This window comes from Urocitellus parryii, chromosome 11 (assembly GCF_045843805.1).
Source record: "Urocitellus parryii isolate mUroPar1 chromosome 11, mUroPar1.hap1, whole genome shotgun sequence".
Lineage (NCBI taxonomy): Eukaryota > Metazoa > Chordata > Mammalia > Rodentia > Sciuridae > Urocitellus > Urocitellus parryii.
Window position 1 is genome coordinate 28,146,400 of NC_135541.1, and position 24,217 is coordinate 28,170,616.

The 24,217-nt window shown below is 52.8% G+C and overlaps 1 protein-coding gene across 1 annotated transcript in view; it reads left to right on the forward strand.

Annotated features, from left to right (window-relative positions):
- The window catches only part of Ptprf (protein tyrosine phosphatase receptor type F), an 83,488-nt gene that overhangs the window by 32,537 nt on the left and 26,734 nt on the right, over positions 1–24,217 (forward strand). The window contains exons 6-11 of the mRNA XM_026397720.2: positions 1,010–1,198; positions 9,866–9,976; positions 19,543–19,812; positions 21,406–21,987; positions 22,210–22,346; positions 22,796–22,940. Coding sequence (XP_026253505.2) covers positions 1,010–1,198; positions 9,866–9,976; positions 19,543–19,812; positions 21,406–21,987; positions 22,210–22,346; positions 22,796–22,940 — 1,434 coding nt within the window. The remainder of the gene's footprint in view (positions 1–1,009; positions 1,199–9,865; positions 9,977–19,542; positions 19,813–21,405; positions 21,988–22,209; positions 22,347–22,795; positions 22,941–24,217) is intronic.

The following is a 24,217-nucleotide window of genomic DNA, read 5'->3' on the forward strand; positions in this document are numbered from 1 at the left end:
GTGGATTGTATCATATACCTCTCTGACACCTTGCATGCATTTCCAGGTGTCCTTTAGGTGGCTTTACAAGGCATATGGGGTGGCCACTTGAACCCCATGGACAGATAAAAGTAGACGCACAGAAAGACTAGAGAATGTACCTAGGTCTTAAAGTTAGTTACAGGTGGAAATGGAAATTCCACTTGGTCTATTCTAGTCCAGGACCTGACCTCCTACCTCCTCATTCTATCAAAGGGTGGGGAACAGGCTGCTGCTATCAATTCCTGTTGGTCCCACAGAAGTTAACTCCTCTGTGCGCTGCCAACTCCTGGAAAGCTGGGAGAAGGGGCAGGGAGTTTTTCCTCCTTCCACCAGTGTTTGATGTCTCCATAGAGCTTTTTTGTCATCATGCTCAGGCATGATCCCCAGGTCTGAACATAGTTCCCAGGGGCCAGACTGAGAGAGAGGGGAGGGGGAGGGAGGAGAGGGAGGTGGCTCAGGGTCAAGGCTGCTATAGAGAAGGGGTCAGGGATGGGACCAGAAGTAGAAGAGGATCAGTGATAGGGCAGGGTGCCCAGGGTCATGGCATTCTGCCGTATGTGGAGCTGAAGGGGATGCAGGTAGAAGAGGAGCACCTTGCATGCTGACTTGGTGCTGTGGGAGCTGCCCCTGCCCCTCTTTTGCAGCCTGGTGTCCATGCAGCACTTTCTGCTACAGCCAGTAGAGCATTGATCTCATTCTTCCCAGGGCCTAGAGAGAGAACTGCTGACAACTTCAGTCTGAGGCATTATTTCTGAGACCTGGAAACTCACCAAAGGGATAGGGGTGGGCCCTGCTGCAGCCCCCAGCCCTGCCAAAAGTGAGTTAGGACCCTGGTTCCTCACATCAGGGTAGGCCTCATGCTTAGAAATCAGAGGTAGGGGAAAGAGGGTTTTGTGTATCCCAGCTAACCTGGGAGTCAGGGGACACAGAGAGGTCCTGGGGGCAGGCAGGGCCAGCTCTAACATGCACATCACTGTCTTGTCTACAGAGGAACAGCTGCCATCTGGGTTCCCCACCATCGACATGGGGCCTCAGCTGAAGGTGGTGGAGAAGGCGCGCACGGCCACCATGCTGTGTGCAGCTGGTGGGAATCCAGACCCTGAGATCTCTTGGTTCAAAGACTTCCTTCCTGTGGACCCTGCCACCAGCAATGGGCGCATCAAACAGCTGCGTTCAGGTGAGCTGAGGGCAGGGATAAAGGGGTCACAAAGACCTTGGGAAAGGCATCTTGCCAGAACCCCACACAGTCTTCCCTTTTGGGCCTAGGTGTCTGGGGCAGACCCTTCGGGCTGAGCAGAGCGCTGCCATTGGGGGAGGCTAGAACTTGTTGCAGAACTGCCTGGTCCAGGGAAGATGACTTGGTGGAGAGATCTTCTTAGCTCTGCCTATATCTTCCTGGGATTGTCAGACTCCAGACTGGACCAGTTCTGCGCCTCCCAACACATGTGACATACTATCATGTGTGGCACACTCTGCGAATGTGTCTGTGGGTATTCATCCTCCACTTTCCCTGTAGCCTTGCCTGAGACACGGCTGGGATGATTCTTCTTTAGACAGCAGGACTTGACTGGGAAAGAGACCAAAGATGTTTGATTCATTAGGTTTCAAAAGGCTGGACCTCAGGGGCCTGGAAACAGGGGGACTTGCTGCCATCCCTTGGCCACCAGGGCCACCTATCTCCTCTGGATTTCTCAGTCGAGCCAAGTTGGAGTCCTGGGAGCAAGGATGCCATTGTGACCAGGCAGGAGGTGTCGCCCCGTTGATCGATCTGCCTACAAGACTCCCGCCAAGAAAATTGATTCAGTTTTTGTGGGAACTGAGCGGGCGGGAAAGGAGGCTCTGAATCAGCTTGGCTGCATTCTGTATCTGCTGCCAGCTCAAGCTGGACCCATAGACCTTACTCCAGAAACCCTACCAGCTGCGGGATGGTGGTTCTTAGGCAGGATGGCCAGGAGTGGCCAGAGCCCCGCCACCTGTCTGCTGTGCTGCCAACCCTTAGAAGAACACGACTGTACCCCTCTGGGGGCCTCTGCTGGCTTTAGAAATGCCCCACCACTCCCAGGGGTGCTAGTCCCTCCCTACCAACTCCCAACAGGCACACATCCTCTTGGTGCCCAGGGAAAGGAGGGAGAGATGAGCCACCCAGTGGGGCAGGATTCTGGCCCTAGCCACGGCCGCCTGAGACAGCCCACGAAGTGTTAGCTCATTTAATTTAATTAAAACTCAACAAGATGGAGGCAGCTGTAGCGCAGTTAATTAAAACAGCCATAATCAAGGCAGGAAACGGTCCGGCGGTGTTTGTGGCCGCTGCCCAGCCCTGCACAGCAGCCGGCATGGCCCAGCTCCTCTGCATTTCCTCTCAGGTCCCCCAGGCAGGCTCCCCAAGCAGCCAGACAGTTCTCCCCACAGACTTGACTCCTCCCCGGAATGGCATTGACTGACTGGCAGCAGTAGTTCTGGGAAGCCCTGCCATCTCAAGCGTTTGTTCATCAAGTATTTATGTGCTACTCGCTGTGTGCCAGGCCTTGTGCCACCCCTTCCCTGCCCGTCATTTCACTGGGTGCTATTCAGACCTCATCTCCTTGTCCTGTCAGCAGTGGCTGACACCCTTTCCTCCACCTTGACCACTTTTTCTCACTTCTCCTGGGCTGTGCCTCTCCTGACCCCTGTCTGAGTCCCCAAGTGCCCCTCCCTTACAGCAGCATCTTTGTCTGCAGGTTCCTCCAACCCAAGAGCCTGGGAATCCAGTCCTTGCCCCATAGACACAGCCTTTCCCCAGACAGGTGAACTCACTACTCCTAGAGCTTCAGATGCTGTCCTTATCTGTAGTTCCTACCTCTGTCTTTCCAGCCCAAATAACTTAACCAGAGCTCTAGGTCACAAAATCTGTTTGCTTCCCTATATCACCCTGACTGGAACAAGTGATGACCCTCTCCCCAGTTAGTTAGGCTCTTCTCCTGTTGACCCTCTCCAGGAGTGGCATCCCCCAATCTGAAATCTGGAGGACACCCAACTCCTACTCCAGTAAAGAACAAAGTTCTCTTGGTTTATCACCCACATGGCTCTCAAATTGGTCCCCTTCTTTCCTTTCACTGCCTTTATCCTATTCTAGGGCACCAAACCCCACTCTCCCTATCTGCAGGCTTTCCTGAGAATCCATCTTCCAGCAGCTGTCAGAGATCTGCTTGTGTTCCTCCTGTGCTCTGACAACCTCAGGGGTGGACCCTGGGCCCATGACCCTTGACCAGGCCTACGTGGTCAAATACGTGCTCCTGGACAAGGCTAGCAGAACCCTTGATCTTCCCCTGCCCCTGTCTCCAGCTTTATCTCATTGGGTCCCAGCTGCACCCTTCCTAGCTCTGTGGCCCCAATTAAATGAACTTTGTCAGTTTTTTCATCTTTGAAAGAAGCTATGTTAAGTAGTGAGACAATGACTATCCGTTTACTGGCTAGCCTTTGGTAAGGGCCCTGTGAATAGAGCTCTCCCTGCCTCCTGCCACTCCCCGACTCATATTGAGCCACACTCTACCCTTGCTCACCTCTTGGCCCTCTGTTCACCTGGTTCTTCCACTTGAAGGCCTCCAACCTTCTTGGCCTCAGCCTACTCATGCAGGATTAATCCTGCTTCATGTTGTTACCATCTGGCCCCAGCTAGGCTAGGCATTCCTTCAGGGAGAACCTGCAAGGGACTAACTCTGTTTAGAGAAATGCCCCCAAGCCCAGCTATAAGTCAGGTCTCTCTGAGCCCTTGGTGAATGAATGATTTTATGAACTTGATCTTTGGTACTTGTCTCTGAAAACTAATATTCAGTCCTTGTTTGGTCATTCCTACTATCTGGAGCTGAGATTTATGGGTCATAGGGTCTAGCTTAAGGCTTAGGACAGAGCTATGTGGTACCCGAGGGGCCTCAGCATCCCATCTTTGCAGGTACAACAGGATCTCTCCCCATCCCTGCCTGACTCTTGCCTGTGACCCTGGACCCCAGTTGCTGCTGTCCTGCCTGTTACCATTTGGAAGGGTGCTGAGGCTATTTCATGCAAATTTTACAGTAACATCCCTTCATGGAGTGGAGTCAGGCCCCTGAGCACTTGGCTATTTACAAGGATCTTGATGGTTTACGCTTCACCAACAGTTTACAAAGTGCTTTCCTGCCCTTTGTTGCAGCTGACTGCTGCAACTCTGTGAAGTAGGACAGGCCGGATTAACATGCCCATTCACAGCTGAGTTAAGGAAGTCACCTGGGGTTACACATGGAGATTGGGACTCAGGTCTGAGAGCTCCCCTGGGAGGTCAACCTGGGGTCTCTGGAGTAGCTGGGGCCTCTGGAGTAGCTGGACTTTACTAGGGCTCTAGATCTGCACAGTCCCATCTTCAGGCCTCAGGCCCCCACTGGCCAGTACCAAGAAGTCCTCCATTTTCTGTTATCTGATCCCCATAGTACATCCAACTAGGATGTGGCCCCTAGAGCATGAGCTAGTCAGGGTGACTGGCAGCACATGCTGCTGAGGTGTGGATGCTGTTCTATAGCCTCTTTCTTTACTGCAGCAATGTGACTCCTGAACACTAAAATCTATGGACCACTGGAACTTGAGACCTGGCGTGGGCCCAGGGAAACAAGGATAAGTTCAGAGCATATGGAAATAGAGTCAAAAGCAGGAAGTGTTAAGCAGGCTGACTTCCAAGTGGGGCTCAAGACCACTACTGTGTTATGAGAGGTACTGTTAGCCCACAAGTTCTGCCAAGCCTGGACAGCACTTTGAGGCTTCCTGTGTTCCCATATGGCCTGAGTGAGTAAGCCTCTGTCCCTGCCATTGTAGAATGACAGTCTTACCATGTCCACAGAACCTGAACGAGACCTATAGCCTCAAGAAGAGATGGCAGCATTTGGCTGCAGGAAGAGGCCTGCTGACCCCAGCAGGAAGAATATCTACTGCCCCTTATTCTGCTAGTTAGCCCTAGTTCTTGACTGGAAGAGCCCTTCTACCTTTCTCTGCTCTGCCTGGCTGGGTCTTCCAGAAAATCACATTGTCATTGTGTGGTCATGGTTTCCCTTTGGCCCTGAGCTCACTGGTGCCTCTTGAGCCTGAGCACACTCCTGGGGTGACTGACTAATGGGTCCCCTTTAGTTCCTTACACCTATCTTGTGAAATGGAAAAGGCAAATTCTCTCAGTTTGGTAGGGAAATTGCAGTTCTGAAAGGTCAGCAGGTTAGGTTTTGGAAGAACTGAAGCCAGGGGATGGGGGGTTCCCAGACCTGGATTGTACACACATCCACCCCAACCTGAGCTCTGGCCCAGACCATAGGAGCATGTCTGTCAGCAGCTGTCAACTTGCAGGATCTCTACTTGTAACTATCAGATGACCTTAGGGAGCTTTGGTTTGTGTGAATTTTATCTATCAATGATTAAAACTAAAAAGATTAAAATATTTACTAATCTATTTTAAAATAAAAACCTATTATATTTTAATATAAATAACATTTTAGGTAAAAAATAATTTTCTAAAACAAAATTTAGTGAGAAGAACCTCATTGTTTTACACTTTAACAAATCTGTTTAATTTGGGGCTTGATGGAAGGCAGCTAGACTCCCATATATGCTCCTGCATTCAGCCTGTTATGCTATCACATATGGCTTGTCCTCTAAAAAACTCTGCTGTATGTTCGTGAGAGAAAGAGGGTGAATATGACAAACTATTTCCTAGTATGATAGAAATAGTTTGAATGTTGTGGACTCCTGAAAGATTCTCCGGGATCCCTGCTCAGTCACGGTGATGATTCTTTCCACTTCTCAGTGCACCCCTCAGACATACCCCTGTCCCAGCAGCTGCCTTTGCCTTCTCCCAGGTTTTGTCTGCAGGAGGCGGTCTTGTCCAGTGGGAAGGCTGTGAGCAGGATGGACTGATCAAATCCTGCCACCTCACTTACAGACTGTGTCCTTGGGCTTTGGGCAAGCTGCTTAATATTTCTCAGCCTCTCTTTTCTCCTGTATGTATAGAGTGGGTTTTCCTCCAGGTGGACATTGTCAGTTTCGGGGAGACCATGAATGGTGTGTGTCTCTCTGCACACTTCCATCCCCCAGAAGCTGGCAGGAAAGGACAGGGTAGATGGAGTTAGTCCTGCTCTACCCCTAAGTTCCCCACTCCTGAATAAGGCAGTGGTTGAACAGGGGGCCTGAGCCTCAGAGGAGGGACCCGTCAAAAGGAACCTGCTTGGATGTCGTAAGAGTCATGGATTTGGAGGGCAAGTGCCTGGTCCTTTTTTTGCTGTCAGTTCCCAGGGTTATGAGGCATTAGGCAAGGAGTGGGCACTGGCCTCTACCTCTCACCAGTCAGGCTAAGGGGTCTTGGCAGTCCTTCCATCTTTAGCAAGGTCGGGTGGACTTCCTAGGGAGACTGCTGTGGGATATGAGTTGATTGCCATTTCCAATGCCAGCTGTGGGCTGGTCTGTTTGTGAGACATGGTCTGGTGCTGACCTGTGGGAACACCCCGACCCCACACCTAACCCTACCTTCTTGCTGCTCAAACTCCCCAGGTTTGGTCTTGGTAAGTCCTGTGTTTGCAAACTTATTTCCCTATGGTATTTGGGTGGAATGCAGAGGGCGGTTGCTGCCTCTTTTCTTTCCTTTCCCCTCCATTTGCCCAACTAGCAGGAGCTGCAGGAACCCTGACAAACCTTCTTGACTCCTGTCACCCCCAGCCCTGCTAACTCCTGCCTCACCTCCTCAGAGCAGTGCCAGTGACCTGGGGAACACGCTTCACCTTCACTCAGCATAGCCCAACCTGGTGCTTGCTCACACATCTGTGTGGGCTGAACTCAGGCCTCAAGTTCTCCATATATTTAAGGCCCTTTCTTGTGTTTTATTTTATCTGATTTGGCTTTGTGTGGCTTTCCTTTCTTTTGTACTAATGCTTCTCTCTGATCTTATTTGCATTCAAATTACCTCGCCAGGTGGTTCACCAATCAGAGGTAAGAATGCTGTCCGTGCATCTCTCCACACCACACCTCCGCCACTGCTGTCACCTCCACTCCATCCCGTCCAGTCCGTCACCTCCCCATCCCCATCCCGACCTCTCCAGCCTCTTCATTTCCAGCTCCAGCCCCACAACACCACCAGCCACCACACACCTCCACTCAGTCATTCCCTCCTGTGGACTCATTCATTGCAAGTCTGAGTTGTGGAGAAAGTAGCGGAGCCCTGCCTTGGATGGCAAGCCCTGCTGCCCACACCTTCCAGGCAGCCCCACAGAAGGGACCCAGCTGTCTCCCACAGTGAAACCCAGCTTGCCCCTAAGGCTGGCCATAAATGGAGATGCTTCCTATAGATTAGAGAGCATAGCTAAACCTTGCCTGTCCCTTTGAACATCTTTTTCTTGGGGAATCTCAATTATTACTTGACTTCCCCTTTAGTGTCTTGGTCCTGTAGTTAAATAAGAATCATCCCTTAAGTTCCTTCAGCCTTGCATTGACTAGAAGAAATATTCATTGCTTAAGACTTGAGATACTGGGATGACAACAGGGAAATAAACAGGCTCAGACATAACTAGGTCCCCTGACCTGTCAGCTTAGAGTCCTGCCAAGCTACATTCATGTAACAGGTCCCTGCAAACTAGTGGTTAGAAAGCAGATTCTGGATTCATTGGATCTAGGTGCAAGTCTAACTCGCCACCTGTGTGATCTTTAAAAAAAATTGACCATCTCTCATTTACTCCTCTTTGAATTAGGGCCAAGGCCACCTACACACAGGTCCATCCAAATTAGAGGAGAGAATGATAATGTGAATGGCATCTTGTAAAACTGTGGCTTTTGTTTTTAATCCTGTTATTTTTCTCCCAACATTCCTCAGTGTTTGTGGGTGTATCTTGGCCTTCAGAGTTCAAGGCCAGGGTACTCAAGGCAGAAGTTCAGGGTAGGAAGGGAAGTTGCCTTATTGCCATCACCTGAGGACAGGACTCACTTCACCTGCATCCCTCCAGATCTCCCTATGCCCCTCAGGTTCTCCCCACACATCCACTCAGCACATTCTGACTCTGTACACTCCCTACTGCTGGGTCTTGGTGTTGGTATCAGATTTGGGGGTTTCCATGTTCAGGTAGTCACAGGGTCTGTGTTGGGGCTCCTGACTAATCTTAGGCTTGCGTTAAAAGGCAGCTTCCCCCTCCCATGGGCTGGAATCCTACCCAGGCAGCACTTCCTGCCCCCAGCCTGTGTTACTAGCCACTCAGTCTCCCTTGAACCCCTGCTAAGCTGACCTTACGGCAGCCCCCACCAGTCAGGGGCCTGGCCCTCACCTGCTTGAATGAACATTTTCTGTAACAGTGTCCATCCATCCCATAAACATGACCTGTTGGGGGTGCATCAGGGCCGTTCTTGCAGGAGATGGTATTTGGCGTGTGCACTAGGCTCTGATACTCCTGATGCCAGTGGGAGGTCTGAATTCAGGACCACAGAAACAGGCCAGTCCTTTGTCCTTCATTGGTGGCACTCCCTCTCCCTCCAACTCCCAGCCCCTTGGTTGTTCATAGTCCCTCTTGCTGCCCAGGGAGTAGATGAAAGAGGGATGCTTGATCATAAAGGGGCTATAGCTTGCACCCACTGTGGTGCTCCCCTTGGGCCTGGGCTGTGAGAACATGGCTTGGAACTCTTCCTGTGGCTCCTATTCAGTCCACTTATGTGGGGCCTAGCAAGTTCTGTTTGTCCTGTGTAGGTGTGATCATCAGTCACTCCAGGTTCTGGGGTGGGGGTGGGGACTATTAGGGTCATTCTGGTTGTTCTGTACAGGAGGTGGTTTTCTGTCAGACTGTGTCCTGTGGGGATTATTAACTATCTGTTGGACTGTCCTGTGTGGGTGTAATTGTCTGTCGGACTGTTCCAGGGAGGGGCATGTTGCTTCTGTGCCCCATGGGTTTTTCTGTCTGGCAATAGCTTGCCCAGAGTATTCTCATAGTTTTTTTAAAGTGTTAGTTACTAGGGCTGGGAGCTGGCCAAGGCAAGTGGTTTCACCCCTATTCTGGCCCTCTACCTTGACTCCCCTACCTGGACCAGCCAGGACTGGCCCGAAGCCCAGTTCCCTCCATCCTCTGGGAAGGTTTTTTTCCAGCTGCGCTCCCTGCCCCCCGCCCCCCACAGTCCTGGCTCCTGTCTGTCCGTCTGTGGCCAGAGCAGCCCCTCAGGGTGCTGGCCAGAGTGGGAGCTGCAGCCTCCATTAGCCTCCTGAATTATGCAGGAGCCATGGTGGGTCGAAGCACTTTAGCAGGACCAGGCTGAGGAAAGGAGCCGGAATGGGTGGGGCCAGCAGCATGGGGTGAAGTGGGAGGGGAGGATGGGGGCCAGAGCAAAGGCTGTTGGACAGCAGGCCCCTCAGGCAAGCCCTTTCCTTCCTGGTGGGCACCAGAGCCTCAGGTTCTTACCTGATGAGGGCATTGCATGCTTAGGAATCCCAGGTGGGCAGGTCTACAAGGCCACTCTTGCACCTGGCTCCAAGTTGCCCGGCAGGCCTTGTGTTCAGAAGCACTAAAGGCTTGATCACTGGTAACAGGCTCCAGGACTGGCAGGAGTGTGATGGGTACCTAGTGGAATTGGGAATAGGGTGCATCCCCTGCTGGAGCAGAGTTTGGCCTGCAGAGTGGGTGGGATTGTGCTCCAAAGCACAATCCTTGGTTGTAGCCTGGAGGTTAACTGGCTTTTCAGGGAGAGTTTCCTGGAAGCAGCACAGGTGCCAAAGGGTGTGGCCCAGGAGAGCTGCAACATCTGGTCGACACAAACCACAGACGCTGTTAAGACCTCATGTTCCAGGTCACACTCAACTTGGCCATGGCTGACCACTCTATTTGTGTTCCTACAGGTGCCTTGCAGATTGAGAGCAGCGAAGAGTCAGACCAAGGCAAGTACGAGTGTGTGGCAACCAACTCAGCAGGCACACGCTACTCGGCCCCTGCGAACCTGTATGTGCGAGGTAAGAACTTGGCAGTGCCTGGCCTCTATCACCATGGAGCTGAGCTGCACCTGCCAGACATGCCGCCTGGAGCCCTTGGTGCAGACACTCAAGGGACTGCCATGGGCCCAGACTCTCCTTTCCTTCTCTTTTAGCAGCAGCGGCAGCGGCAGCAGCTCCCATTGGGTAGGCTCATAGTGTCTGCCACAACTTGCCTTCTTTCCCTGCAGGCCCTTGAGGAAGCGGCCCCTCTTGGGAGCATTTGTATTTCTTGTAGGTCCTTGCTATATGGGCCCAGAGCCCTATGGGAGTCTGGAGCATTCCAAGTGGACTTCTTGGTGTGTGTATTGTGTGTGTACCATGTATCTGCAGGCCAGTGTAATTTGCGTGTGCACACCTGGCCTGGCTTTCCTCCAGTCTGTCCTCCTGCCTACTCTAGCAGGGTGGGCTCTTGGCCCACTCTGGATTTTGAGGCAGTCAGTCTTCAAATGGACCAGGTGAGCCTGACCCTTGGGGTCTTCCTGGAGGAGGCTGCTATTCTGTTTCATCAGCCAGACCCTTTGTGAAGGGGGGCAGACTGAGGCAGCTGTGAGTGCCTGCAGGTACATTGCTTTGGGTGAGCACCTAGTGTGTTTGTGTGTTCCTTATTGGGATTGAGTGAATTGTGTGTTCTTCAAAGTCTAGGTACTTGAAAGAGGGGAGCTGGAGACTTGTTTTGGGGTGTCAGTTCTCTGATATGCTCACAGCCTAGAGGCAACCAAAGCCAACTATCTTTCCCCTTCTTGAGAACACATTGGGTCTTGTGTGACAGGTGCCCTGGAAGGACCCCTAGAAGGCCTTCCTACCCACCACTGTCCCTTACTTAGCCCTCTTACACAGAGGGATGTCACTAGAAGTTAAACTGTCTCTTCTCAGGGGGCTTGTAAAGGAAAGCGAGGCAACATCGCCTCAGTGAGAGCAAGTGCTCAGTGCCATCTTAGAGGCCATCTGACTGCCCCCTTTCCTCTCCCCAGTGCATGGGGCAGGGGTGATGACAGTTGGCCTGTGCTATTCTTCGGGGCCATTTGATCAGACTTTGGTGAATTCAGAGAGGCCAGAGAGAATTAGCCCATCAGCTAACAAGTACTTATTAAGGGTCTGCTATATATCAGGGCAGGGGGTGGTTATGGAAAGGTCACATGCTGCCTGCCCATTTGGTGACCAGTCAAGCTGTGTAAGAGCTGTTTGTGATAGGCAAATTGTGCTCCCAAGACAAGTGAAGATGCTTCATGGGAGTTGGGATGGGAAGTTGCCATCTCCCTGCTCGTTGTTAGGTGTCTCAGCTCAGCAAGGCTCAGTTGAGCTGACCTAGTGCCTGTCTTCAGGATCAGGAGCCCAAGAACCTCTCAAATGGCTGAGAGGAATGGAACCTTCACCCCATGCTGATCCCTCTAAGAGATTAGCAGCTGGAAAGACCCTTCTCAGTGCCCAGTCTCCTCCCACTCCACCATATCATGAATGTGTGTGCTCTCAACTGTGTGCTTTTCCTAAAGACTGTAGTAGGGCTGGGATTTCAGAGGTCCCAGGCCTTAACAAGGAAAGCCCTGTCTGCATGTGGCTATGTGAGGCAGAGGAGAGGCCCAGAAGAGCCACTGTAAACAATAAGCAAGCTGTGCAGTGTGGCCCTGTGGACACATTTTTGGGAATAGAACTGCAGAGGCACTACTAAAGCAGAAGGCTCAAACTGGAGAAGGATGGACTCTTCTTGTCCTTTTAGTTGGGAAGTCACTGTGACTCACTGTCATCCTGGTCTCCACCCTGGAAGTGACACAGTGGTTCTCCTTGGAGGTGGGCTAAGCGGGCAGCTCAGGCCCTCAGTGACTCCTTCTTGGAGCATCCCTGTTTACAGTGCCCCTGCTGTCCACATGTGGTAGGTTCAGGCAGGACCCTGACTGGCTCCTGCCGTGGCCTATACCCCCCACCAGGTGTTCTTAAATTCACCTTCCTGGCTCCATTCTCAAGACTTTTTTTGCCAGGGAATGTGGGGGTTCCTTTAGTTTCAGCTTATTTTTCCAGGGATACTAAAACAGCCAGCCTTGCTTCTGCTGTTCCCCATGCCCCATGGGCCCTAATTAAATATAAGGACAACCCCAAATCCTCTCTTCCCAGGGTCTACCTCATATCAAGGCCCCAGCTAATCAACACCTTCCCTCCTTTGCCAAGCGTAACAGGCCCAGGACAGGTTACACCTTTCTGATAAGTCTTCTGCTTACTTGAAAAGTCTTGCTCCCTAAGACCCTCTCCTCTTGTTCCTGGCAAAGCCCCCTTGCCTTCCACCCCTGCTCCTCTGGGACAAGCCTGTATTGTGTTGGCCCTCAGTTCTATATTCTAAACCCTAGTTGTAAGCAGGCAGCCATGGCAGAACCCCTCTCAGTGCCAGCCTACCTTGGCCTGTGCCCCACCTGTCCCCCAGCACAGTGGCTTCCAGGCTTCTTTCCACTGCAGACTCGTGTTACCCTCCAGAGGGGAAGGCCACCTCTGGGCTTCAACTCTGTCTAGGCATGAGCCTCTGTCCAGGTGGGTATGGACTCTAGCTGCAAGGTTCCTCAACCCCAGCACTGTTGACATTTTGGACTGGATAATTCATGGTTGAGGATAATTCTTGGTACCGTACATAGTTGGATATTTAGTAGCATTCGTGGCCAGCTAAATACCAGTAGTCAAATCAACCCGGATAACCAAAACTCTTGCCAGACATCACCAAGTGTAACCTGAGGAGAATTGCCCCAGTTGAGCCCCCCTGTTCTGGATCAATAGTCTCATGCTGACATTGTCTCCATCAACTCTGACTCTCCGTTCCTCTGCATCCATTGAGCCCTGGGCCTTGTCTCTTCCTCAGACTTGGCTTTAATGTCTGTCTCATATTCCTCCTCTGTTCCCCAAACTCTCAGGGCTCCTACTGCCTCTCTGAGTTCTTGTGGCTGCTACACTGGATGGGACAGGACGTGTAAAGCTCCCAGCATGCCGGCAGGCCTGTAGGAAGCATCTGAGAGCCAGTTGCCCTGCTGCCGTGAGGAGGCACCAGGCAGCGGGGGGGTGGGGGTGAGGGCCTCACACAGTTACATCTGACTTTGTTCACAGTTGGCCACAGTTCCACCCACAGTCTTGCAGGCCCAGGCACGCTGGGTGAACCAGCCTCTTTCTCCGTCACCATCTGACTCCCTCCTTGAGTGACTCATTCTCTCCTTCCATCCACAGTGTCTCTTTCTTCCAGCTCTCAGGCGCACAGCTGCCAGGGCCAGAGTGGGACCCCACCCTCCACAAAGCCTGGCCTACCTACACCACGTCCAACAAACTTCCCATTCTCTGCAGGGACCTGGCTGCTGGGCTGCAGCTGTCTAAAATGGACTGGAGCTGATGCCTCCTGACCTTCCTCCCCACAGGCGCCCAGATGTGCTCCTCACACTGGTGGGGTGCAGCGTGAGGCTTTCTCAAGGCGGCTGGGTTCTAGTGGCTCATATGCCTTGGTGGGTTTGTGGGCTGGGTGGGCCCTGACCCCAGAGCCCAGTTCACCGGGTCTGTCTGAGCCTTGGGGTGTGCGAAGCATGGGGACTGGCCCGTGCTCCATTTCCACCCCTCCTGGTTCTGCCTTTGGTGTCCCTGGCATCTGCCATTGGGCCCCAGCCCTGTCCACCATGTCCTCCATGAGTCCTGAGTCTTTTGTGAGCGGCGTGGTCCGTGTGCACCTGTGTGCACGTGTGTGTGTGCGAGGGGGCACAGGAGTCTTGTCTCGTCTCCGTGCTGTGTGGGCAGATGAAGGTTGGCCTGTTTTTACTCTCTCTGTGTTTCTCCTTGTCTTTTTTTTATTCCCTCCTCATCCTCATCGCACTCTGCCATCAACCCAAACTCTCATCTCTCAGATCAGCGAGAAGGTTGGTCCTTTTCACTTCTTATCCATCTACAGTTCGCCCGTCGACGGGATGTTCCCGTCAGTTGGGACCAGCGGGCTTGGTCAGCTCCCTCAGACTCACTCCAGCTGTGCCTGCCCGCCAGTCGGCTCTGCTTGTCATTGGGTCGGCAGGCAGGCAGGACCAGGGATGGGTGGGTAGGTCCCCGGCCCTGCATGTTTCTGCTGCTTGAGTTCCTGATGCACCATGTGTCTGCATGTTCCCTTAGCGGGCTCCTCTGCTGGAGTGGTAGGGCAGGCATGGCGCATGGCATGAAACTATGCCATCTTTGCACTTGAGCCAGGCCAACTATCTTCCAGGTGGTTGTGGGGGAGCTGTGTTTAGAGGAAGCTGTAAAGGCAGTAGTGTTTGACATGTACTGGGGGTGGTGAGACTTTCTACAACCTCCTCACTTATATACAGGCCACGTTTGCCTGTGCAAAGCCGGAACTACTGGTAGACAGAATGGGCTGTCCCTTGGAGATCTTGCAGCACCAAACAAAAGTCCCATAATGTCTGCCTTGCCCTTGAGGACCCCAAAGCCCTTACCAAGGCTCAGTGAGGTAGACCAGGACTGGCTAGTCTGAAACAGAAGCCAGCACATCTCTGCCTCTGGAACAGGGCAAGTGGCATCATCTTGGCTCACTGAGGAAGTCTCCTTCATTGTTGTCTTTCTTCTCTCCAGCTAGATCGATTTTAAGGTCATGCCTTCCACCCAAGCCTCCCGGCACCCTTGTGTCTGTCTGAGGGTGGAATGTAGTTAGTTCAGCTAATGGTCCTTAGCCCTTGGTACAGGATGTTCAGACCCAAGTTGCTTACACCTAAAGTGACTGAGCAGTCAACTACAACTTAGCAAGGCCATGTGGGAGTCTAGAAATGGCCCCCAAGTTGGCCTCGTGTTGGGAAGGGCCTTCTGCAGACAACCCAAGCTCTTTCCAGAGCAGTTCCTTTGGGGCTCAGTTTCAGCTCCACCCTTTGAGCCAGTGCTGGGCCGGCAGTCATTCACATGTCACGTGGTCTTACAGGGTCGGTGGAGTCTCTCCTGTTCACTAGGCTTTGGGGGTTCAGGGCAGAAACATAGGACAGGCTGAGTGAGCCCCAGAGAGCAGACGTAAGTCACCTGTCCCCCCTGCATCATGCTCTGTGGCTTGAGTTTCCCCCGTGAGGGAGAGGGAGCCAGTCAAGAGGAGGACTGCAGCCTGGGCTCAGATATCAGCCCTAAGCATCCATCCATATGCACTCCCGAGCTCTGGGGCATTTCGGTTACACCATTTCGCTGACCATGCGGATCTGCCAGGGCGTTCAGAAAACAATTGTCGACAGACAGCCCAGCCTGCAGCCACTCTGGCCCCCACACCCCTTCACCCACTCTCTGGGTCCTTTATCCCTTCCCTTCCCCCATCCCACTCCCCACCCTGTGGTCCCACCAAAAATAAGCATAGACACAAATATTTAATGGGAAGGAGAAATGAGTTTCTAAATATTCCGGGGGGATTTGCCGGGCTGGTAATTTGTTTGGTGCTGATAATTGCATCTTACATTTTTCCAGCTTTACTTAAAACTGTGTGCCGGGTGCGCCAGCATTTAATTACTGCTCTGCGGCAGCCACAAGGTTATTTATTAAAGAGTTATTTTATCTTGATACAGTGGATCCTGCCCCTTATCCCCTCCTTAATGTTGTGTTATTTTCATCAGAGAAATTTCCGCGAGTGAATGCAGATTGCGGGGCTGCCTCCCCCTGCGATTAGGCTGTCACTCCACTGAATGCTGATGCCTCTGGGTGCCGCACCGCCCTATTATAGGGGGTTGTCAGTGCAAATAATTAGACTTAAAAGTTACATCTGAAATATAATCCAGAAATGGCAGGGCCCTGTTTTGGAAATTGTCTATAAAATGTCAGCACTAAGGATGCACGGGGAACAGTAATAGACCAGCATTGTTGGAGCCTGAGATTAGACCCTAAGTGCATTTTTCCCAGCTCCAGTTTTTCCTTCCCTGCTGTTGCTTCTGTCAATAGACTGAGTCCAGGGTGAGTCCTGCCTCTTTGGAGGCCTTGTGCTTGTGACAGCAGGAGGAGAATGGTGGGGTTGCTGCAGTGAGGCATCAGCCTCTCCTGGCTGTTGGCACGGGGGTGGCTATCTGGGCAGGTCTAGGACCCAGGGCCCCGTTGCCACTTGGGATACCAGGAGGTTGTCTCTTGCCCCTCTTTTCCCTACCCTTACCTCTGTGGACATGCTGACCTCTCCCAACACATGGGATGAGATGTCTGAGCTCCAGGAAACCCCACTCCAGGATTCCTTGTATGTGACTAGAACCTGGTGCCCCTATGAGAGTGGAGGTGGTACTCCTAGGGGCCTCTTGCTTGGTGCTAGGAATCACCTAAGGGTCACATCCAACCTCACCCTCATCTTGAAGTTTTTCCTATTACCTGCATCCAGGAGGGGGAAAATAAAAACAAAACCATTTGTAGAGTTGTTTCCTTCAGGGAATCAATTTTCTGACAGTGGATGGAGTTGGAGGCTTTTGAAGGAGTGGCCCAGGAGGTTGACACAATGTCCAGGGCCAGTTTACAAGGTCTGCATTTGGCCTGAAGACCTCATCCTCCAGGGACTAATTGGGGGTAAAGTCCATTCAAGTGTCCGGGCTGTTTAGGTTCCCGCCCAAGGTTTATTGGCCAAGGCCCTACTTTCTTTTTTTGGAGCTTTTGGTTTCAGCATCCAAGGACCCAATCTGGCTTCAGGATTCTACCACTGACCAGAGTCGAACTTTCAGCCATGACCTCTCCCCTGGCACAGGCTGTAGAAGCCCCACTCTCATGCCAGCTAGAGGCACCTCTTGCCAGCCTTGGCTAATCCTGAAGCTTCTCCCCATAACCTTCTGGGCGTCTTTTCAGGCCTGCCAGCCAGGGCTCTAAAGGGTGTGAGCTTTTCACAACAAAAACCTACTCTTACTACATATATAGAGGTAGGCATGCCCCTTCAAGTGTTAGTATTATCTATCCTCTTGTGCATAATCAGAACGTGGCAACATGGGATCCTCTCCGAACACTAGTGCTCAAGTAGCTTCTCAAACCTGTTTTCATGCCCCTCAGCAGGAGATGGGACAGATACTGGCCAGGAGGACAGAGACCTGGTCAGCCTTAGCTACTCCTCTGGGCTGGACCCCTCCCTTCCTTGGCAGGCCTGGGCCTGGCCTGCACACAATCCTCCCTGTCTGTGCCTCACCTTCCAGCACCCGCCCCTGGGGCTGGCTCTGGAGCCCAGGGAGTGCCTGCACCCCAGGCTGGCGACAGTTCTGTCTGTCTTCTGGCCTCACCTTGTGCCAGTTGAAGGACATGCTGAAAGGAGACTGTGTGTTGCTGTGAGGCACTTGCCAGCCACGCCCCAGACCCACCTGTTTGCCCTGAGAACTACTGTGTCTGTAACATGGTGTCGTCGTTGTCGTCAGTGTGGACTCCCAGCATTAGAACAGATGACAAAAACCAACTTATACCAAAAGAAGAACATGGAGTCTCTTGTGTTGAAAAACTAAAAAAAAAAAAAAAAAAAAAATGGAGTAGATTTGATGTTGGACAGGGCTGGAGCCAGGTGTTCATGAACAGTTTGGTCAGGCCTTTCTCTTAGCTTTATTCTTGCTGCTGACTTCTTTGTTCTCCAATAAATACTCCTGTGTGTTGAGAAAGGTGATCCTGGCCTCTCCAAGCTTAGCTACCCTTGTAGAGAGAGAGTCTGCTGACAATTTGTACAAATGTCCAAACACTTATTAGGCAGATCTGGGCCATACACTTTGTGTGCCACAGATAGGAGCTGAGATGGCTCACCTGTGGAAAATGAGAGTGGGGCTAGGGGTGGAGCTCAGTGGTAGAGTGCTTGTCTAGCACACGTGAAGCCCTGGGTTTGAATCTCAGCACCCGAAACAGGAATATAATATTGCTGATTCTGGGAGAAGGAAGAACTCTGGATATCTGCAAGACACCCAGAAACTCCACGTGAGCCTGGAGACAGACTCAGCCCATGAACTGATCATCAGGGCCTGCTCAGGGAACCGCTGGTGTTGTGGTTCTGTCTGGAGGACTCCGATTGAGGCATGCTATGGGAGGAGTTGAACCAGGTGCCGAGCAAGATCTTCTTGTCCCCTGGTAGAGGAACATTGAGGAACCATGCAGGAACTTGGCAGGGGAGTGGACAATTCATGCTTTCCTGTCTGTGAAGGGCCAGTTGAGGGCAGGCAGAAAATGACATGGCAGGTGGATCAGTGAAGACTCCACTACAGTTACCCAGAGGGGAGAGAGTAGTGGCTTGGATTTGGTGGTGGCAGTTACCCATGTATTTGGACAGAAATAGATAGATTTGAAAGATATTTTAAGCAGCAGCATTAGCAGGACCTGGTGACTTGCTGAACATCTTGGTTCTGGGTTTCAGTTTTGAACCCTGTGAGGTCAGAGGTGGGATCTGGTGATCTCTGCAGTAGCTTTCAGCTCGGATTCTGTGGTCTGGGGCTGGGTGAGGTGTTCCTGATGTGGTACCCCGGGTCCTCTGCATGCCTGGGATCTCCACAAGGATCCTCAGAGGCCAGCACTCTTAAGTAGTACCCTTGAGTCCCTTAGCCTCACTGCCTGCCTTCTCCAACCCTGTGTGTAAGGGTGCCCATATAGGACACACCCAAGCCTCTGCCCACCAGCTGCACGACCTGTCTGCATGCCAAGCATGCCGTGCATGGCTAAGTCTTGTCTGCCTTCCCTCTCTCTGCATGCTCTGAATGTCTGCCAAGCTTGCGACTTCGGGGGTGGTTCCAGGATGCATCCTGGACTCAGAAGCTCAAAACAGCTTCTGGCCAGGGGAGTCCAAGGCTGGAGGTGGTGGCCAGGCACAGTCACCCTCCCCCTTGAGACCCTTGTTCACTGGCGCAGAGAGCCATCTGTTTGGCGCCTTCATCATGTTACTGCCATCGTCATGCCCATCCTGCCCGCGGACCACGTCCCTGGCCCGCCCCAGCCCCTTGCCCTGGCCTAGCCCTACTGAGAGGCAGCCCTTCTTCTTGGGTCCCAGGCTGTACCTTAAGCACAGCCAAGGCCTGGCAGGTGGTCATTCACTTCCTCTTCTCTTCCTCTTGGGCCACAGCCTGGAGGTGGAGGCAGTGACTACATAGAAGGAGGCCATGTTACTCCCAGACTGACCCTCTGCCCTCCCCCAGCCATGCTCCAAGGACCCTCATCCCAGGGCCTGCATTTCTCTCACTGGTGTCCCAGCCACTCCCCCTGGAGACACATGGGGAGGTGGGTCAGGAGCAAGCAGGGGCAGCCACTGAGGAACAGCCTGAGTCATGGCCCTGGCCAGGTCTGGACCTTGTGCTAAACCTATGTGTGACCCTGGGCAGACAAGACTTTTCTGGGCCTCGGTTTCCCAGGCTGTAAAACAGGAGCTTGGTTGTGAGAGCTCTCATGAGGATATTGTGTTCCAGACGGTCCCTGAGAGCAGGGCTACCTCTAACCCCAATGCACTGTGGGAGATGGCGAGCCAGGGCCCAGTGATGGCACCCCTCCTGTTTCTGAGTGTGGGCTTGGCTCTGACAAGGGGGACTTCCTGGATGAGGGGCCCCTGCCCTTTCATCCACCCTCGTGTCCTGCCTGGCCTGTGAGTGCCTCTCTCCCTCCTCCCGCAGTGCGCCGTGTGGCTCCTCGTTTCTCCATCCCTCCTAGCAGCCAGGAGGTGATGCCAGGTGGCAGTGTGAACCTGACTTGTGTTGCGGTGGGTGCACCCATGCCTTATGTGAAGTGGATGATGGGGGCCGAAGAGCTCACCAAGGAGGATGAGATGCCTGTCGGCCGCAACGTGCTGGAGCTCAGCAATGTTGTGCGCTCTGCCAACTACACCTGTGTGGCCATCTCCTCGCTGGGCATGATTGAAGCCACAGCCCAGGTCACAGTGAAAGGTGAGTGTAATGGATGCTCTGGTGGCTAGTGCCCTGCTTTGTTGCAGAGGACTCTAGGAGACCCTGGTGTCTGTGACAGGTGAGTATGAGCTGGCTTCTGGGGAAACATCCAGGGCTTTAGATGGCATTACCATTTCCTGAGTGCCCTAGCCATGGGGTCTTCTGGGTTCTGGGAAGTAGGAGGGATTTCTGTTATCTATAATCTGAATGAGAATAGCTAGCATGCCTGAGTACCTGGGTGGCAGGATCATGCTAGTAAGCATTTTATTTTGCTTTGTTTTTTAATTGCTCTGAGAGATAGATGCTCTTATTATCCTAGTTTTATAAGTGAGAAAATTGAAGCACAGAGAGGCTATGTCATTTGCCTAGGGTCAAACAGGAGGAGCAGACAGCGCAGGAATGTCAGTTGTGGTGGTCTAAATCTACAGCCCACCTCCATAACCACTACATACCCTGGAATCAAACATTCCCAGCAAGAAGGTTATAGAAATGGTAGCTAAGCAGCAAGGAGTGGGTTCACTCTGCCTGAGGCATTGGGCACAGACACATGTATGTAACATGTATATAACACTTATGTAAGGGATTCCTGCTTGGTCTATTATTTGCTTCTTCTCTGAACCATTCTCTATTCTGTGACTTGTTTTTTTTTTTTTAGTTGTCGATGGACCTTTATTTTATTTGTTTTTATGTGGTACTGAGGATCTAACCCAGTGCCTCACTCATGCAAGGCAAGCACTCTACCTCGGTACCATAACCCCAGCTCTTGTGTGTGTTTTTTAAAGATATAAACCAGTATCTTATTATCCTCCCTCTTTTGGAGTCAGGACACTGTGCATGCTAGGCAAGTGCTTTACCACCAAGCTGTACCCCTAGCTCCATGTCGTTTGCTTTTAAAAAAAGAGAGAGAGCTTTCAGTGGCTTCCATTGCTCTCAGGATATATAGATCAGGATCCTCACTGTGGTCCCCCAGGGCCTATTGGCTGCCAGCTTGTTAGTTCTCTCACTGGAATGTAAGCTCCATGAGAGCAAGGCTGCAGCAGCATGGCATTGTGGCTCCAGGGCAATGCTGGCCCTTGGTGGGTACCATCTATTCGTTGAAAGTGTGGACCTGGGACATATTTAAACTAGGGCATGGGGTCTGTTAGGGCTAGTGGCTCCATCACTCAGGATAATCTCCCCTGCCCTCCTTCTGTCACACATACTTGCCACTGGTGTGTGCAGGTGAGCTCAGAGGCAAAGCTCTGCTACCTGGTCTGGATGCTTTTCATCCACGGGCAACTTCAGAGTCCCCTTGTCACCTCTGGGTCTGTTTGTTAGGTGAATTGGGGGGGCCTATGTGGGACTGCAGTGAGTATGAGTCTCAGGCATGACATGTTACATACTAAATGACCCCAAGCCCTGGGAGCACTAACAGGCCTAGCTATGGTCCCTCACTAGGTGCCCTCAGAGGTCATTGTGAGCTTTTCAGGCCATTATTCAAAGTGGGATATACTCTGGTGTCCATACTAGGTGGTCTTAGATGATGCCCAAGGTTATGATTGGTTCCTGGGGTCACGACCTTAGGCAGCCCTGAGTCATCTGCTTTGTCCCCAGCTTTGCCGAAGCCTCCGATTGATCTTATGGTCACAGAGACAACTGCCACCAGTGTCACCCTGACCTGGGACTCTGGGAACTCAGAGCCTGTATCATACTACGGCATCCAGTACCGTGCCACTGGCACAGAAGGCCCCTTCCAGGAGGTGGATGGTGTAGCCACCACCCGCTACAGCATTGGTGGCCTCAGCCCTTTCTCAGAATATGCCTTTCGTGTGTTGGCGGTGAACAGCATCGGGCGAGGGCCACCGAGTGAGGCCGTGCGGGCACGCACGGGTGAGCAGGCACCCTCCAGTCCTCCGCGTCGCGTGCAGGCCCGCATGCTGAGCGCCAGCACCATGCTGGTGCAGTGGGAGCCACCTGAGGAGCCGAATGGCCTGGTGCGCGGATACCGTGTCTATTATACTCCAGACTCCCGCCGCCCCCTGAGTGCCTGGCACAAGCACAATACTGATGCAGGGCTCCTCACCACTGTGGGCAGCCTGCTGCCTGGCATCACCTACAGCCTGCGTGTGCTCGCCTTTACTGCCGTGGGTGATGGCCCACCCAGCCCCACCATCCAGGTCAAGACGCAACAGGGAGGTAGGTTGGGGTGTCTGCTGACTGGACAGCCCACTGCAGAGGTGGGGTGAGCTGGGACTGTGACAGGCTGTGCGGCTGGGAGTGGGTAAAGGTGCCCTATTCCATAGATATGTGGTCACTTGGGATGCAGGACAAGAGTGTGAGAGTGAAGCTTGCTTTCCTGGGCGCCCCTGCTGTTGGGGGTGTGGCGAGGCTGACAGTGCCTGGGGTGGGGTGTTGCAGTGCCTGCACAGCCCGCGGACTTCCAGGCTGAGGCTGAGTCGGACACCAGGATCCAGCTTTCATGGCTGCTGCCCCCGCAGGAGCGGATCATCAAATATGAGCTGGTATACTGGGCAGCAGAGAATGAAGGCCAGCAGGTGAGCCACAAGGCTGGGAAGGGCACAGGGTGGAGGGGGCTCCTCCTGGTCAGGGAGTCTAATTGGCTCACCCAGGCAAGATTTTTGGGGTTCTGTGGCTCACATGGGCATATCCTCTAGGGTTTCTCCTTGGAGTTTTGATTCACACTGCCTGTGTGGTTCTGTAGGCTTTGCCATCCCTGTGCTTCAAGTCTGCCATTGGATCTCCTAGGCTCTGTGACTCAAGTGACCTTGACACAGCTCAGACGTTTCCTTGGGGTTACGTGGCCCATGTCTGTGAGGCACCGGTGGCATGGGCCAGCCATGCTTTTCTTGTAGGGTCCACGTGACCTGTGTGGAGCCAGTCCTGAAGCCACAGTGTGTCCCTGGGTGCAGGTTGCAGCCTGCGTGGGGAGCAGCATCTGGCCTTGGAGGTCAGAACAGTCAGTGAGTGCTCCCTGCTCTTCCAGCACAAGGTGACCTTCGACCCCACCTCCTCCTACACTTTAGAGGACCTGAAGCCCGACACGCTGTACCGCTTCCAGCTGGCTGCCCGCTCAGATGTGGGTGTGGGCGTCTTCACCCCCATCATAGAGGCCCGCACAGCGCAGTCCAGTAAGTGTCTTCTGAGACTACTGCCTGTCACCTCTTGCTGGGGGCACACAACACACATACCCTTCCCTCTTGATCAGGTGGGTGGTCTACTCTGATGGGTCTAGCACATAACTCTGGTCTGGGCTCTTAAGTCTGGACCCCAAGAATGAGACAGGTAAGTGCCCCTAGTCTGTATACAGGTGGTGGCTGTTCCCCCTGCTCCCTGCCCAGCCTTTTGACCCTCACCTGCCCCTGTACCCCCTCACCCAACCCAGGTAAGTTCTATGTCTGTGACTCACTCCATCCTCCATCCCGCTCACACTGGGTCACACTAGTGACTTGGTGGGCCAGCCATGTCCCAGACTTGTTTTGGTGGCTGTCTTCCCTCCCTATGTCCCCACATCTCATCCACCCCATCCCCTTCCTCATAACCGCACCGTGAGAGTTACCATGAGCTTTATAATACCTCTGAGCCTACTGCACTTGGGGACAGGTCTGCGACAATGTGTTTTAGAGACAGAATGTGCCCCCATGTCTGTGTGTGGGACCACAACATTCACATGACAACTGATTGGCATTATGTTTTACTGTATTCTGCCTGTGTGAGACTCTGACAGTGTGACTGCATGTGAGATACCACCTGACCATCTGGCTGTGCAGCCCCTTTATGCATGTCAGTGTATCCTGGGTGTGGCTCCCTGTGGCTCCGTGGTGACCCTGTGACCATGTCTGAGGGTCTCTGGAGCTCTCTAGATGACAGACTGAGAGAGCATGTGTGTAACTCTGTCTGTGATCACCCAACAAGAATGGGCCACTGTGTCAAGGCTTTCTATTTGATAAAATGGCAGTGGGTGTGACTGGCTGGGCACCATGGGACTTAGTGACCACATGTAATGACCATAAATACGCAGTGTCTGTGAAGTCTTTATGATGTAGGACTGTGCGTAACAACCAGTGATGTCCAGAGGCTGACTGTGACCTTGTGTTCGTGGATTCATACTAGAAGCGTCTAAGTGCTGCTGGGGGCCAGGCCCCATGCATAGTGCAGACAAAGGTGGGAGCCAGCTGGGGAGCAGGAGCAGTGAGCATGGCAGCCAACAGGCTGGGAAATCGGGAGGGCAAATCAAGGGTGAGCAGGAGACCATTGTAGCCAGAGTGGCTGCTAGAGCCATAGCAGTCCAGCCCTAAGGACAGAGGACTGGCTCTGGCTCTGTGAGAATGGACAAGACAGATTGAGATGAAGCAGAAGACCACTTAGGAGGTTTTGCAGTGTTCTAGGCAGAAGGTAAAGGGGCTCA